This window comes from Manacus candei, unplaced genomic scaffold (assembly GCF_025592945.1).
Source record: "Manacus candei isolate 608988 ecotype Guabito, Panama unplaced genomic scaffold, ASM2559294v1 h1tg000025l, whole genome shotgun sequence".
In the NCBI taxonomy this organism is placed as follows: domain Eukaryota; kingdom Metazoa; phylum Chordata; class Aves; order Passeriformes; family Pipridae; genus Manacus; species Manacus candei.
Window position 1 is genome coordinate 1429320 of NW_026138073.1, and position 17891 is coordinate 1447210.

The window sequence follows — 17891 nt, forward strand, 5'->3', positions numbered from 1 at the left end:
CGGCCCCTTTAAGAGCGGAAGGGAAACGCGGGCGGTGAGCCGTGAGAGGCCCGCCCCCACCGCGCCGCTATTGGTGGAGACAGAGCGAAGGTGGGAGGGGCCGCCGGCGATTGGGCGAGAGGCGCGTCAATCAAGGGCGGTGCCGGGCGCGGTAAAGGGGCGGGGCGGGCGCAGGGCTGTCGTGGCACGGCCCGGGTCGGTGGTGGTTCCGCCTGGGAGCAGGGACAGGGCGGGGGCACCACGGGGGAGCAGGGCCGGCACGGCTGCCCAGACAAGTATCCCCAAACGAGTGTCCCCAGACAAGCACAGCGTCCCAGGCCCAAGTGCCGGGTCCTGCCCCGGGGTCACCCGAAGCCCCGGGAGGTCCAGGCCGGGGCAGGGGGCTGGGAAGGCCCTGTGGGTGCCGAGGCAGCCGCTGGACACGAGCCCAGGCGCGCCCAGGGGGCACGAGGCCGACGGCCCCGGGGCTGTCCCGGCCAGGGTGTGGCACAGCCCCCGGGCCCTGTGCTGGGCACGGCTGAGGCACCTCCAGGGCTGGGCCCTCAGACAAGACACGCTGAGGGGCTGCAGCCTGTCCAGGGAAGGGGCTGGAGCACCTCTGATGAAGCTGCTCTTCCAGCTCCTTTCCTCAATCCGTGGAATTCATGGATCTTTCACATGTTATTCACATCCATTATTAACTCTAAAAATCAAGGAAAATCCTCATCCTTGCCAAGTGTCCACACTCCAAGTTAATACACACAAGCAACTTATCAGTTTACTCCACTGAGACTCTTGTGAAAACCAAGCTTATCTTTTAAGTTTCACACACCACAACTTTTATCTTTCTCTACTCACATATTTGCTTTGTTTGTTAAATGATAGTTCAGGAACTTCAACCCTGTGGGTCTTTTCAGAGAGAAACACAAACGAGACCAACAAATGCTTCCAGCACTTAAAGCAAAAATAATCAGAAATGGGAATTTCACAGACTGACCTCTCCAAGTTGCCCCCACAGAGCAGGAGGCTTATGGTCACTCTCTCAAGATGAAGTTCTGCAGTTAAAGCCACCAAATGCTTCCCACAGTTAGATAATGAGGCTTCACATATATTTCTAATAAAAGCAGCTGTCCTACTACAGATGAATATGCAAAAAAAATGGTTTTCAACAACACTTTTTATTGAAGCACTTCAAAATTATCACAATGATAGATGTTGCCTTTAACAGAATAAAACTTGTCATGTCGTAATTAAAAGGCACTAATCCTGGCACAAAGGTCTACTTACCCACCTTCCACTGTGAGGGAAATAAAAACATCAAGTATTTCACTTCTCCTTTTAAAGAGTATGTGCAAACCTGCTCCGAGTGCCATTCTGTGTTTGTCACTTGAGTGACATGCAAGAGAAAACCCCAATGTTTCACCAAGACACTTTAACATCCAGCATCTGCAGCCTTAAAGCAACAGAGCCCTCACTGAAGGTTCATGATCTAGTGAGACAAGTTCTGCACTCACTTTTGGGGAATAAAAGCCCTGAAGCACATGAGTGTCAGGCACTCACACATCTCTTCTCCTTTAACACGACTGACTGCTTTGCTGGCCATGTCATCTTAGAAATCTAGATAAAATAACCTGATTTACACTCCCTTTTTGAATTCACACTCGAGTCAGGGTCAGTGCAAGGGCAGGGCAGTGGGGAGCAGTGCTGAGCATGCTGCTGGAGGAAGCACAAAGCAAACCATGACATGCCATTGCACAGCCACAGCAATGACAAAATGAAACCTCAGGAAAGCTAAAAGCTTGATAATCCAGCTAAGCCATACTTCAGGTTATTAGAGATCCCTGCACAACATTCCTCTAATAAACAGAGAGACTGTTTAAGGCATTTTCTTTGGCCTTTCTTCTAGCAGAAAGTGAAGATTATGCAGTTTGATATGTCAGCATCCCAAAAGGACCATCTTTCCAACCTGTTTCCATCAAGATGCAAAGAGAAAACATAAAGCAATGAGAAACTAGACTATTCCACGGATCACGAAACAGCTCCACCTTTGGGCATCATTCCTGTTGCCAAGTGGTGGGACTGAATTGCTCTGTGCAGCTGCTCAGACCCTCAGCTGTACTCGGTGACAAGGAGAATTACCCTGCACTGTAATTGCACTTAGAGAAACCACCATCCACACAAAGCTGAGAGGACATGAACACTCCAAGGAAACGTTTCACACAGCCTGGAGCTGTGAGTGCCAACACAAACATTCCTAATCCAATCATTGCTGCTCCATGATCACTTGTACTGAATAAACCCAACACCAAGGACTGAGAGTTGATGGCTGGTGTAAATCACCAGGACACCAGACAATGCCAACACACCAGGGGCTCACAAAGGTAGGACTGCTGCCTAACTTCATGTATATTCACCACCAAAAGTTCTCTCTGGCTCAACATTTGCCTTTTCACAAGATGTGCATTTCTTATTATGCCAACAGCCAAGGCCTCCATCAGAGGAGAGTCTCAGGATTATGGCTATTGATGTTAAGTACAGTAGTTCATGTCACCAAAATTCATCCCCCCAAAAGCAACTTTTGTTAGGAGAATGGGACATTTAATCAGCCTCTTTTTACTGTCCAGACTCACTACAGAGCCCAAGACATGTAATCATCATGAGATTTGATGACTAGAACAGAGCTCTAGCATCCAAACTCAGCAAACAGCACGGCTAATGCTCTACACCTCTGCTAGAACACACAAGATTTGACCTTGGCCATAACTGTGCCAGACGAGGGAGCAGTTTTTCCAGTCCAAGGCTGAAGGTGCTGAGAACAGCCTCCCTTCCCTGGAAAGACTCACCACACTTCCTGTGTCAAAGGGAAGGCAGTTGGGGAGTTAATCAAGCCCTGAAACAGGACCAGTGCAATCCTCTGCGCTGGAATCCAACAGCCACTCCGAGCTCTCCTTCCTGCCACGTGAGGAACCAAGGACATCTGGGAGAACAGTACAAGAATTAGCTGTGAAACCCAGGTGGGATTATTCTGTGAAGTAATTTTAGAGCACACACATCACAGCTGGCCCCTGTGGTTCTCCCTATTTACACATAGAAGTAGAAACTATTACTGAAATACCACTGAAATCAAGCAAAGGGCTGTTGGCCAGTTCATACCACAGCTGATTTACTGAAGTGACTGGTTCTGGTATCAGACCAAGGTCAAAACCAGGGTGACAAAGCTTAGTGCACTAATCCTGTTCTCAGATTTGTGTCTAGAGGCATTTTGCTTTGACTGTGAACTCCAGGGGGCTGGTTTTGCATGCAGGAAACTCCCAAAGAAACACACACATGTTCTTTTAACCAACAGTTCACCAGTCCTTCCCACCAGCCAAGTTACACTGAAGGATGCTAAAAGACCTGCTCTCAGTACTAAAAACTAACCTGTTACAGTTCAGCAAGTTTGGAAGCTTACGTGGAGGCAAGCCCTGAAACAAGACATCCAATTTGTTACCATTAATTGGAAGATGATGACATACAGTCCTATAAATTATCAGTGACCTAAGAGACATTAATGCAACAAAAGCCTTTGGGAAGAACAGTCAATGAAACTCCAGATTACAATCACAGCAAAGATTTTGTTCCAGACCTCAGTCAACAAAAGCCTCACTTCCCACTGAGATAAGAATCTTTCTGCTTTAATTGGCAGTGAATGATCAGGCACTGCAAGATTTGACACTTGTGCTAGAAAAACAAAGGTTTTACTCTAGGCTTGACAAGAAAGAAGCTTGCAGACACATGCATGTCTCTCCTGAAGGCTGCCCCTACTTCTGACCCCTCAGCTGCCCAGTGCTTTTTATAAACATAAAAGAGCACTGACTTCTGCTGAGACTGACTAGCTGAGCTTGCTCAGGTAAGCTGAGCAAACCCCAGGCCTCAAAGGCAGCTTTATGAGCATTTCAGTGGAACAGTTGAGCCACAGAACCTAAATCAGCTCAGGTATTTACCAGTCCTTCTTCCCCCACTGTCATCTCTGGGAGAGGAGACACACATCCCATCATGTATTTCCATGAGTTCGGCCACATCAACTCAAGTCAGTCAGTTAAGTGTCAATACAACCCTCAAAACATAAGTTTATTGAATAAAGCTGAAGAGCAGTAAACCAACATATGCATCCACCTAAATAAAAAAATTCACGTATTTACAAAGTTCAGTAATTGTATAAGTTGTTCACATGCAGAGAGTAATGCACAGGTTAACAATTGGTAGTGTTTGGATGCCATAAACGCTGAAAGCAGTGAAGTATATAAACACCAAACACATCAAGTTTAGCTATAGGCCAGTTAACTAAACAGTGACCTGGTCCCCCACAAAGATTCACACATTCTAGTTTAGGTTCCTTATTTTAGGCACAAGCAAGTTTGCTAAATAAAGGTAACTGTAGCAGTTCCTGGTGAACTCGGGACTACAGTAGCAAGATAATTTACCCTCTCCTCTACAGCACCAGAGTATGAATTAATTGAAATCATGCTTCAGAGAACTGAAAGGGGACAAAAAGTTAAAATGCAACTTCAGACTGAACGCAGGCAGCTTGTAGTGTCTGTGCAACAGTGCCAGAGGTGGTACAGAACAGTAAGGCCATGGCAGTCTGCATTAAAACTGGCTTGTCACAGCTGACAGGGACTAAGCAGGTTCCCAACCAAAGACTCCCACGGGATGCAAACCACATTGAGGTGAGGAATCACACACAGTGTGAGGCAACACAGGCAGGTGTACCATGGATCTGCACACACGAGTAAAGCTATGCTGACACTGCTGGGTGAGCAAACCAGTCTTAACAAGTCTGTCCCTTTAAAAAGGCTGAAGTCATTGAGAAAGTAAAGCTGCAAAAACATTGCGATCTTGAGTTTATACACACTTCCCTAAGCTGCAGGAGCTAGTCAAGAGACAGGATCATTGGCTCTCTTGTGCTTTGACACAGTAGAACGTTTCATCTGGCATCTTACAGGCTTTGCACATGGTTACATCGAAAAGCAGGCAGGTCTAGAGTTGTCACAATAGCCCAGGTATTCCATAGCACCAGGTGAAACTGTGCCCAGCCATTCCATGAGCAGGAGAGACACTAGACAATTACACAGATAGTGTGCTACAGGGCAACAACCGCCTGGATACAAGAACATCAGTAACTGGGGTCATGCAGCTGCTCACAATGCATGTTCTGGTTTCAGACAGAGACCACGAGTATCTGGAGATAGAAGAATGTATTTGAACAAAGCCTGATGTTCCTAGTAATTTGTTTTCATGCTGGAATACTCCAATTTTCGAAGGTTTACAGAACAGTCCATTCCCATCCCCCAGACAAATGTTAAACAAAAGCAACAGAACGATTTTAAAAGATGACTCTTTCCTAATTCATCATGAGAGTTTTCTTTTTCAAGTGACAGGATCTCAGCTGTAGATTAGTGATGCTGATCTATGCCTTGTGCTCCCCTCTGCAAACAGTTTCCATTTCTCTGCTTACATACACACATCACATGCATTTGTGAGATAAATCAGTATCCCACAACTCACGCTTAAATGTTTTCTAACTACTGTATGTGGCATCTTACAGAATCTTAATGCTGTCAAGCATCAGCATCTTCAAGCCACTAAACACTAGAAATAAAACACTTGCTGAAAATCATATAAAAACCTGGCCCTGAAAAACCAGAACAGAGTGTACCATCGTAGTTAACATGGTAGAGATAATTTTTTTAAAAAGCCCCCCCCACAACCCTCCCACCACAGATGGTTGTAAAATAAATATTTGTGCTGACTTTATCATGACAACTCTAGTTGTTTTGTGACAGAATAGGAATACAAGTCTTCAGCAGTGCACATGAGAAATGAACCGTGAAAAGGCAGATTCTTGATACAGGATTTTTGGGTAGTATCTCATTATGGAGGGAAGTGGACAATTGAGATTATGGCCAACTGGGACTGGAGATTCCAGGAAGACTTCAGCTTCTTCTAGATTTTGAATGCTGAATAAGCCACTGAAGCGTGATATCTACAGAGAGAGAAGAGACATGTTCAAGTGTCTGTGTTTGTATAACTGGCATGGCTTTGGTACAGGAATATCCAAGCCCTTCTCTAGAGGATGGTCCAAGGCAGATCAACAGGATAATTTTTTGGAATGCTTGCTGTCTGTGCTTTGGTCCTGTAGCTGCCCAGCATCCTTCAAGTAACAAACAAAGTCAATGCTCCAGACAAAGTCACTGCTCCAGAAATCCTAGTTCCTCAGTCACCTACACCACTAGGAAAAGGACATCCCTTAATGTGATATTTCCCTATGGCTCCAATAATTTGCCTTTGAACTCCACAAGTTTTAAAGCATTTGCTGTCAGTGCCAGACAGATGAACTGTTTGGCTGCAGTGATTAGCAGATTCCACAGCACAAACAGCAAGGAAAGGTGATTATTTCAAGGAAATGGCTTGAGGAAAAACTTGCTGCAAGTACTTGCCATCCTCCCCAAGTGAGAAAGAGGTGAGAGCACCTGATAAAGTATAAAATCATTTAGGCCAAGCTAATGGTGAGACTGGTCAGCTATTTCCTGCAACCTAACTAAAGAAAGGAGCACATTTCACAGGGATTGACTTATGTTTCAGTAACTACAACCCTACACCTTTAATACCAGTCAAGCTTCCTCACTGCCATCAGGAGTTATGCTGAATTCACCCACTGCACTCACACATTTGATTCTCTGATTTCCTGAAGTCAGGAAACGTGTGTATCAGAAGTTGCAAACCCCCAGCCCATCCTCTGACAGCTCTTCATAAAGCTCAGCATTTTGGGTTAATAGTTACCTATATTATCTTTCTCTTTGCAAGAAATTGAGTAGCAGCAGATTTCTCTGTCCTGAATAGCAGCGAGGTTCCTAGGAAAGAGAGAACATTTCAGCATGAATTTCTCTTACACAGGGACTCTTACTGAGAACCTAAATGCTCCCCTTCACCTTCTCCACATAACTTGTTTCTGTACAATGTTGTTACCTCCTGTTGCTGGGTTTTCTGCTTTTAAATGCAAGCTTCCTGATTTAATAACAACCTTATGTACGTGAAATTACTGAGTTAAAAAAATGTTTCTTAGGAAGGGTTAGACTTACATCTTTTCAATTAGCTGTTTCTCATCCAAAGCATTAGGAAGGTCTCTCTTATTTCCAAGTACTAGAACCTGAAATCCAGAGAAGGAAATGGTTGCAGCTTTGCTTCAGAAAAACAACAAAAAGACAAAACCTACGAACTCCACTTTAAAGGAGTCTCACAAACAGTCTGCACTTGCCTATTAAATCTAATGGAATGAGATATTCACTATTAAACCAGATCAAAAAGGCAGCCTGACCTAGTCACAGGGAAAGAAGGGGTTCGAATAAACTGTTCTGTGCAAAGAGCAAACACAGAAACACATCAGCTGACAAAACTGAGAATAATCCCAGCAGATTTTCATCTGAGATTCCCCAAACTTACTTTACACTTCTGTATTACACTCTGGTTAACCTTTAGACAAGAGCATCAACTCATACTGTGGAAACCTCTAAACTACTGTTTTAATTTTATTTCTTTTTTTTTGTGGGCACTGAACAAAATAAGATCACTGAAAGATGGACTGAGGTCAACAGTTAGAGTTAAGGCACTGGGGGCAGGTGTGGTTCATGCCTACACTGACCAGTAAGGTCAGGCCCTACAATTAAGAGTTCAAGGCAGACTTCAGAGTTGCTCAAGTTATGACATTCCTCAAGCATTTAATACTGTTTAAGGTGATATTACTTACAGGGATTCCTTGTAACTGTGGCTTATCTAGAAGGTTGTGCAGCTCATTTCGAGAGGCTTCTATTTTTTCACGATCTGCAGCATCTACCATGTAGCTTTAGAGAGAATTTCAGGTTAGGTCAGTGAGACTGAGCTCTCTCAGAAACATCAGTCTTTCCTTTACACTGTCAGGTTTGAGCACATTCAACAGGGCTTTAAACAAAGCCAGGGCTTCTGAGCAAAGAATGTGGTTCTTTAAAAGAAAAAATTCTCTAAGACCAGAGTAGAAGGAAGATGCTTTGAGTTAGACAGCACTGCCACCCAGTTCAGACAGGAAGGAGTTAGTACTCCAGATCAGAAAGATAAAAGAACAACCCATCCTGAGCCCTGAACTCAGGGGTAGAACAGGTCAATCTGGCTGCAGTACAGTCTCAGAATTACAAGGAGAACTAGGGAGTGAGGCATGCTCTGTTAGGAGGCTCACAGAGAAGAGCAGCACACGGGAGGTGAGTAGGAGCTGAGGGAAGGCACTTACACAATAGCATTAACTCCTCTGCAATATCGCTCCCACATGCTCCGGAACCGCGGCTGCCCTCCTATATCCCAGATCTTGAGGCGAGGGAAAAAGACAATTTAGCCATGCACTATTTTAAACGTGTCAGGCACAGATAAGACAAGAAATCAAAACACAGTTTCTCCTTTCTCCTTAACCAGCTGCTGGACCCCTCCCATGTTAAACCAGAACTAATCCCTTGTACAGCTGCTCGGATCTCACAGCCCACAGCAGGGGATGCAAACTAGAGCACCTTGCAGCAGCTGCAGGAACACACCTGGGGACTGAGGTCACACACTGAGGTACACAGGAAACTGTGATACATTGACTTAAAACTCTGCATCTGATGTAAGCAACCCCGATGAGTAGAAAAGCAGCATCTCTGGGCCCTAAACACTCAGATTAAAGCCAGACAGCCTTATCACAAGATTGCTTTAACTAGTCCATGAACCTGGAAATCACACACAGATTCTCATTTAAGAAACTCCATAAATAAACATAAATGTCTTCTTAAGCTACTTGACAGATTTAGCTGAGCCTCTTCAGTTTTCTATATTTGTCCCAAGGCTGGAAGCAAAACAGAGCAAGCACGTACATTTTAAACTAGAAGCTGAAGACAACAGTCAACAAAGGCAACATACCTTTATTGTAACATTACCCTTTGTAACTTTCCTCATGTTGAAGCCCACGGTAGGAATCATATCTTCACTGAACTGACCTGACTGGAAAAAAAAGAAAGTTAAATTTAGTGCTTATCTGACGCAGCTGGTTTACATAGTAAAATATCACAAGCTTTTTCTAACCATTTGCCTTCCAACTGAAGGCTTCACGGCCAAGAAGTCCTAGATATTATATCCATGGGTACTGAAGTCAGTCAAGTCATTTCTTACAAGCACTGAAATAATTGTTCAAGCCTTGAGGCAGTCAGGGTGCAAAGTTACCTGGGAGAAGTGCTTTGCACAGCTTAACAGATGGACAGCCAGGACAAGGACAGGAAAAGAACAATTCACCTACTTCTGCTGGAGCCAACTCAGGATCTCCCAGTTACCTGGGAGCTAGAAATATCCAGAAGCCCTCCCTCTGATGCAAGCTACTCCACAGACAGCATTCACAGTAATAAATCACCCACTGGAGGAAGCCTCCAACCCACAGGTATGGGGTAACTCCCTGAGGAGTGTTAGAAGGCTGCAAAGTGGAAGGACCTGCCGGGTCAGCTTCCTGCCAGCCTGCAGTGTCCAGCTTGTTCAGCACTGGGAAAGGCAATGAAATGCAGCTGGACAGTATTTGAGCCTGCTTCCACCAGACATTCAGCATCACTCCAAGCTCTGGCAGAACTGCTGCAAACAGCATTGCATTAGAGAGGTTCCCCAGTGGCAGATGTTTTACTGTCTGTTACCCTTTTATCTGTAGCAGCTGGAGAGCCAAATTCCCAGGTTCCCAGCGATCTCCTGCAGCCAACCCAGGAGTCATAACAAGTGTTATCAACACCAGATTTCTGCCCTGCTCCCTCGGCTGTTTGGCACAAGGTGAATCACCACAGTGGCCATTATGAAGCTCACTACATCCATTATGTGTAATAGAACCAGACAGTCAACGAGATTGGAGAAAATTAAGGTTGATCCAAAAGCATTCAGTTGTTTAATTAGGGTGTGATATCACAGCAAAGTCTGCATCTCTCTCTCCCTGATGTTGCAGAGAGAGGCCACCCTGGGTTTAAAGCCCTTTGGGATCTCTGGAGCAAACATCACACACCCCAGTTAGGGCCCAGCTGCCACCAGCTGCAAGTACCAACTAAGTGTGGCCAGGTGGCCAAGAAGGCCAGTAGCTCCTGGTTTGTATCAGGAGCAGGGTGGCCAGCAGGGCCAGGGCTGCACAGAGGAGTTTGGATCAGGCTCCTGCAGCACTGCTCCTGAACACAGTCTAACCTTTCTAACTCAGCAAGGTGCCTGGCTGGATGCCTGTCCATCAGCTCCCCATTCCTGAAATCGCCGTGTCCGAGCTGTCCATTCCATCACGTGCAGCTCAGCAGCTGGTGGTTGGCTGTGCTTCCACAGCTGATGCAGCTCAGTTTGGCTCCTGGAGCCAGTGTTGCCTCTGAAGGGTCACTTGCCAGGCTGCTCAAGCACCACTGCATTCCTGCCTCCACATTCCTGCCTCCACAGTCACACCCCACACCCACAACTCTTCTCCAAGCTCTCCCTGAACCTCCATCTCTGTGCTACTGCACATTACCCCATATGCTGCCAGCTATTCCCACTCAGATACTTCCAGATCCTTCACTCGAGAGCTGTTCCTATCAATAGGAACTCCAGGAATCTCCCAGACTCTGTTCCCTCTGCTGTGTTGTATTTCCAGCAGATATCTGGGAAGTTGAAGTGTCCTATGACAACAAGGCCTAGTGATTGTGAGACTTCTCCCAGCTGCTTAAGGAGTATTTTGGTGCCTTTTCTTCCTGGGTGGGGTGGTTTAGAACAGATTCCCACCAGGACATCTGCCTTGTTGGCCTTCTCCCCGATTCTTACCCATAAACAACCTTATCATGACCATCATCAAGCTCTACACAGTGCAAACACTCCTGACACACAAGCCTATCCCAAAGCCTCTCCTTTCCTGCCCATCCCTCTGCAGGGTTTATAGCCCTCCACTGCCATCCCATTAATTACAGCATGTTCAGTATCAAGTTCTCTCACTGCTCTTTTAGGATACAAATTCCTTCAGAGTGGATCAGCACCTCATTTACCACGTGTTTAATGTAACATTGCAGAAATTACTGTGACCCACCGCAAGAAAGCTTTTACAGAATATTCTGGAAAGCTGCTGCACCTTATATTCCTTCCCAAGTACTCCCTACCCACGCTGCACATCCCAAAACTTGTTCTGACTTGCTTAAAACCTCCACTGCAGAGTCCTCAGTTACACTTGAGTTTCACTGTCTGTTCTCTGCTTTGCAGAGGGACAATCCAGCACTGCCATGAGCACACTGATCAACTTGGCCCTTCTCTTCGAAGGCCTCCCTCTGATGGGTGGGTGTTCCTCTGCTCACAGGCACTGTACCCAAAGAAAGCTACTGGCAGTCACCTTCTCTTTTCAGACAGGTCAAAAATTGGTTAAAATGATTGTAGAGGATTTAGCAAGCAGGCAGTGATCTCCTTTGATGGATTCTGCTACTGCATTCAGCTGGCTTGGCCCAGAAACAGTTCTCTAAACCCAGAATTTAGGGAGCTTTTGTTTACTACCTCTACAGAAGAAAAAAGCCAGGAATTCAGCTGCAACTTAGAGTATTCATATGCAAAAAGCTACTCACACAGCATAACCAAAGGAATATGCCTTTATTGGTAGGCAGTTTTGCTTGAATCACTTCCCTCCTAGAGCAGATTACTCAGCCCTATCACCGTGTGCTCACAATATGATGCTTTCTCCTTCTAAAACAGGCACCAGCTTTAAAACACATTTGATATGCACAGCAGTACTTTCAATTCCTATCACAAAGCCTTTGGCTGCTGTCACACACAGCAGCACTGCCCAAGAGTGGTGCTGAGGAACCCAGAGGTGCCTTGTTTTCAGCACTTGTGCCCGTCCCACCAGGCAGACACTGCACTCCCTGCAGGGCTCCTGGCAGAGCAGCCCCGTGTCCCACCAGTGATTATGAATGAAGCCCAAGCTCCGAGGTCACACGGACCATACAGAGCTAACACAAACTGAAGGTCAGCAAACAAACTTAACTCCAGCCCCTGTGTGGGAGATAAGGAACAGGGAGACTAAACAGACTGAATTTCAGAGGCCTCATGCAGAAGGAACCCATGGGACTGATCCTTGAGCCTCCTGGTTTAAGAGATGCTCCCTTTTGGATACTCAAAGCTCCTGGAGAACCTAAACGTGATTTTAGTGCAACATGAACCCATTTATGTGGATGAGTACTTCTGTTGGATAAGGATTATTCAGAGCAGCAAAACTGCTTCCAGACTGAACTAAGTCCCTGCACTGTACTCCATAAAACAGTTTGGATTCAGCTCACCTTGTATCCAGTACCAGCACTAATCCCCACAGACACCACAGCAGTACCAGCTACAGGGACAGTTCATTTCCCAGAGGAAAACTTGGGACAAGAGTTTAACTCGCCATCACCTGACATTTCAGCAGTGTAAAAGGGTGCAAGTTTAGTCTCTTTTGATACTTTGTTCATATTACAACATGCTGCTTACTAAACCTACTATTTCCAGTTGTCTTGAGTCAAAAAAAACCAAAACAAACAAAACCAAGCTCTGGCTACTTCATCTGCCTCCCCACAGCCATAAGACTCAATTTCCAGGGAGCTACAGAATGACAGAGTGGTTTGGGTCGGAAGGAACCTTTAAAACCATCCTCTTCCACTCCCTGCCATGAGCAGGGACACCTTCCACTAGACCAGGATGCTCCGAGCCCTGTCCAGCCTGGCCTTGTCACCCAGACTGTCAGCACCAAGCCCCCTAAGCAGCTTGATTTTGATTCCACAGCCTGCACAAGGACATTCTTTCTATCATCAGAAAAGGTCAGGGCAGCCTTTAGTTTGCATCTCATAAAGCTGATGTGATTCATGACTGTTATAGGACCAATTTCTTCATATAGGCCTTGTTACTACACAGCAGAGATTGTTCTGTCTTTACTCATATTACTTTTCATCCAGCTAGAAGAGATCACAAACAAGCTTAACCAACTAGGAGATAACATCAGTGGAGTATGGATTCCAGCCAGGACACTCCCAATCCACCTGAACCAGCATATTACATTAAACCCTGCTGTTCATCCCTAAATTTCTCTTTTTTTCACACTAAGAAAAAAACGCCACATCTCTCAGAAATCTCCTCTTTAAAAAATAATTTTTAAAACAGTGTAATTTTAGCATATCAAGCTACCCCTACACTAAGCCTCCTCTGCAACACTCATAGCCTCCACCAAGCAGTGCATCATAGATGGACAAATCAACTGTCTGTAGTCCAGTTTCCTTCTGGAAATACTTCAGTGTTCCAGCTACTTGTGACCAGTTCAGAAGCCTGACCTCTAGTTTAGAAGTTTCAATCCCTGTGATCTCACAGTCCCTTGAAAAGCTTCACAACAGCACCTCCATGAATGATTGCTGCAGAAAGCAAAACAACAGTACATGACAGGAAAAGGCATTTTTAATTCCCCGACCCTATTCCATGGAATATTTAAAAGGACATGGACCTTTTAGTTACCTATCATGTAACTACCATAAAAAAGGCATATTTCTCTCTAGAAGTCATTCATGTAAGAGCTCATTTCATGCCTCTGACAGTCCCAAAAACATCTTTATCGAGGTGTTACTACTTAGAGCTCTTCCATTTCTCACAGAATGCTCTGCAGAAACTCAGGACCACGATGGGAAAAGTAGATTCCAATTTCAGTCACCTGTTTCAGCCCACCTGGGGGTACAGCAAGCAGGACCTCAAAGACAGAGCATGAGTCATCTCCTGGTAGCTTTATTAGCTAATGAAGTGATGCAATGCATTTCAAGAGACTTCTGCCATTAAGAAACACAACACTTCAAAGTGTATCACCCTTCTCCCCTAGCTACTCTGTGTATGAAGTGACAACACATGGGATTTATGGCCTACCTGAGTGTTCCAGAAGGCACTAAAACAGCAGTGGAATTCTCTAGAACAACCTTTTTCCATACTTTGCCTTGCCAATGTGGCTTCTTTAAGTCAAAGTTACTTATAATACTCATGAGGCCAGAGGGAAGTCACAGCTCCCAGCTGGCCAAAGGAACCTTTTGTTGAGAGGTGCTTCAGGAATTGCCTCTCTCTAGAAACCAAGGCCTCAGTCCAAGGTGTGTTGGATATTCCAAAGCTAAAAAAGAAACCACACTAATTCAGGCTCTGACACAAATCCTACAAAGGGACCTTATTTACCCTGTCACCACAAACAGGCTGAGTTTGGCTCTTAAGCCTAACAACTGTATGGGAGGATCAGACTAATGAGCTTCAGTCTTCCCGTGCCAAACACCTGGATCGAGGAACAACCTACCAGGCTTCAAGCAAAACTTCTAAAAAAAGCCAGGAGATGCCACTCTTCCATGAAATACCCCTTTGAAAGGGAACAAGTGCCCCATTCTCCAGCAGCACATGCTGCCCAGGCCGGGAGCAGAGTCAGTTTACTTGAGTCATGTTTCAGTTGCGTCACGGGCCGAGGAGGAGCTGGGGCCCCTCCGTGCCTCCCCACACCAGCATGGCCAGCACTCCCAGCTCCACAGCCAGGCTGCAGAAAGGCTGGAACACCCACGAGCTGCAGACATGCAAACAGCACCAGAGACTGCAGCCTCTGTAAATAATGGGCATTTCCAGCGCTCGGATAAGGAGCCGACAATTCCAGAGGCGATCCCGGGATGACAGGCAGTTTCTCCAAATAAGAGCCACAGGCCTTCCACATTAGGGAAATTAGGACCAGGAAGAAATGATATCCTCCCTTGTGAGCAAGTTTACTCACGCACATGGAAAACTTAGGCTTAATATCTAATTAGAGACAGTGACTAATGTGGAGCCTCAGCAAAGCAGAAACTGCATTAGCCACATCCAGCTATAATGAGATTGCACTGCTAAGGCTGGGTTTTAAACCTTCCTGTCAAACTGATCCCAGAATGGTTTGGGTTGGAAGGGACCTTCAAGCCCATCTACTTCAAGCCCCCTGCCATGGGCAGAAGCACCTTCACTAGACCAGGTCTAAGCTCCAACCTGGCCTTGGACACTTCCAGGGATGGGGCAGCCACAGCTTCTCTGGGCAACTGTGCCAGGGCCTCACCACCCTCACAGGGAAGGATTTATCCTTAATATCTAATCCAACTTCCCCATCTCTCAGTTCAAAGCCATTCCCCCTTGTCCTATCACTCCACGCCCTTGTTTGGTCTGATTACAAACCAAGTGCTTGTTTACACTGAAGGAATAAATATGGTCCAAACCCAGTACCAATCTAGAAGATTATTCTAGAACTGGACTGTCTGCCTCTCATGCAGCAGTCAGGCCTCCCACTTGAGCAGCAGTCAGGCCTTGCATCAAGCTTCCTTGGTTGAGTTTCCCTCTAGTTCCATATGCCTCACTTGATGGACAGAGATTACATTAGAGATTTATATAGGATTAAACTCACTATTGTCGAGACTGGTAACAGCCCTATTAGACAGAACACAACCTTCTAAGCCATACCAAGTTCCTGATGTGCAATCCAGCTTTTAGAGGTATCCTACAGGACATCTTGCTGTGTCATTCCTTTCATTTTAGTTTTAAGGAATCCCAACAGCCTCATCCATCCAGACCATTAACAGGCCTGCAGAGAGCACTTATTCTTTTCGCGCGCTCGTTCCCAAATGCAGAGTCTGAACTAAAGTCAGTCAGGGAAGCAACTACCAAGTTATCTCTGCATGCCATGGGCAGCAGTACTTCTCTAAAAAGCAACATTGCACTGATGACTGAAGCTTATGCTATTATTTTTTTTTAAATCAGTAATAAAACCCTGAGCAAGTCCCCTCTCTCTGTTTTTTGTAAAGAGTTCATAGATGTCCTAATTAAAAGCTTCAGAAACGCAAGTTGCTGCTTCCAAACCAAGCCAGCCAACGAGGCTGTGTCAGCACACACAACAGCTTCCCTATTTCACTGGGTTTTGCAAGGCTCTTTGAATGACAGTCAGATAAATGTCTGGGTGTGATCCTAACACATGGCTGAAACCTTGCAAAATTCAACCCCCGGCAAAGGAAGCTGGAAACTGATGTCAGCTTTACTTAGGAAAACTTCTACCACTTGAGACAACTCAGATGGACTAAACTGATGTGCAGCACTGCTGCAATTCTGAACTGCTCCACATATCTGCATAGCTTCACATGTAACTCCCTGAACGTGTGCTGCTGGCACTACAGAGAGGCAAAGCAGTTCTTTGTCAAGTACCATCACCATGAGGACTCCAGCAGACAAAAAACCTGCAGGGTAACCTCAGAGCCCCAAGCTGCAGGAACACTCCGAGCAGTATCAGCTCAGCAGCCAAAGACCGAGGTTGTTCAACAATTTCAGAGCTCCATGTTTAGAAATCAAAGCCCAGAAGTAGTGGCAGTGTGTGAAAGAACAGGCTTCTGGCACTCTTGGGTTAGTTCAGCAACTTTCACATAAAAACTAGTCAGAGAAAAGTGACCTTTGATGGGGGCAGACCCATTTCCCATGATTATCAAGGAGCCCACTGAGTGCTCACACCTGAGCTACACAAGACCTTGGTTACGTTTTGCCAGGGTATCCATCGGTGTACAAGGATGAATTTATTCAAGAGAATAGAAGTCCTTTTCCTATCCAGCAACTCACTCACCTGACACTTAAGTAAATACATTCATACAAATATTCCATAGTGTTATGGAGACAGCCTCAAAAAACCCCGAAAGACAAGCTGAAGGTCTGCTCCCTGGAAGGCTGGAGACATCAGCTCTCATTCCAGGGGCTCGGGACTCAGATCCCTCATGCTCCCTGCAAACCCAAAAGGCACCTCAGCTTCCCATTCCAGTCTCCCTACAAGGGCTCCCAAACTTGTCTCCTGGAATGTTCTCCATCACATATATCCACAGAGCAGGACGCTGGTGGAGCCAACTAAGCCATTTAGGTAAAGCTACTCTTTATCTCATTCAACAATGGAAAGCTTCGTGTAGGAGGAGTTCCACACCCTTCCTTCACTTGCTCCAGGCACACCACCAGATCAGCAGGCCCCAGTGCAGCACTTTGCTGCTCTCAGGTTTGTTAGTTGTACTTCTGAAGCAAGATGTACCTTGAGAGAAAGGAGATTATTTGATACAGGCTACAGCAATCGGAATAAGCAAACAACTGAGAGGAGAACCGTGAGTGGGTGACACCTCCAACCATTCCGGCCCACTGACACAGTCGAAGGGAGGAAGCAGCTGAGGACACACAATGTTATCTCCACATTCGCTAAGCCCAGCCACACCGACACACGGCTGTAGGGCCGTGCCCTGGTGTGGGATCCGTGTCCCATCAGCACGCGAAGGTTCCCGGAGGCACAGCGGCTCCCGGGGCTCCCATCCCACCCAGCGGGGCACGCCCGCTGCCCCCCGCTCCATCCCGGGGCTCCGGGCCGGGATCAGCCCCTCCCGCCGCCCGCTCACCGCGATGACGTTCACGAAGGTGGTCTTGCCCGAGTACTGCAGCCCCACCAGCGTCAGCTCCATCTCCTCCTTCCAGAAGAGGGAGCGGAACCAGTCCAGCAGCCGGGACAGCAGCGCCAGCATCGTGGCGGCGGGCGGGCGGGCCGGGGGCGCTGCGGGCCGGGCCGGGGCGCTGCGGGCTGGGCCGGGCGCTGGCTGCGGCGGTCCGGGCTGTGCCGTGCGGAGCTGTGCGGTGCCGGTCCGGGCTGTGCCGTGCGGGGCTGTGCGGTGCCGGTCCGTGCCGTGCCGTGCCGCGCCGGGCCGGTCCGGGACACCCGCGCTCGCCGCCCGGCTCCCCCCGCCGTCACGTGACCGCGCGGTCACCGGCACGGGCCGCGCGCCGCCGGCCCCGCCCCGCCCCGCAGCGCCCCCTGGCGGCCCCGCGCCACGGGAGGACCGCGGGGGCGGGGCCGC

General features: G+C 46.9%; 1 protein-coding gene across 1 annotated transcript; it reads right to left on the reverse strand.

Annotated features, from left to right (window-relative positions):
- Window positions 1-1138: 1138 nt before the first annotated feature.
- ARL8B (ADP ribosylation factor like GTPase 8B) lies at window positions 1139-17801 on the reverse strand. Its single transcript, XM_051788718.1, has 7 exons — window positions 17439-17801; window positions 8938-9018; window positions 8279-8352; window positions 7766-7859; window positions 7101-7168; window positions 6802-6872; window positions 1139-6004 (listed from the first exon to the last, which is right to left on the reverse strand). The coding sequence occupies exons 1-7, from the start codon at window positions 17559-17561 to the stop codon at window positions 5955-5957; spliced, it is 561 nt and encodes a 186-aa protein (XP_051644678.1). The 5' UTR covers window positions 17562-17801; the 3' UTR covers window positions 1139-5954.
- Between the last annotated feature and the right edge of the window lie 90 nt (window positions 17802-17891).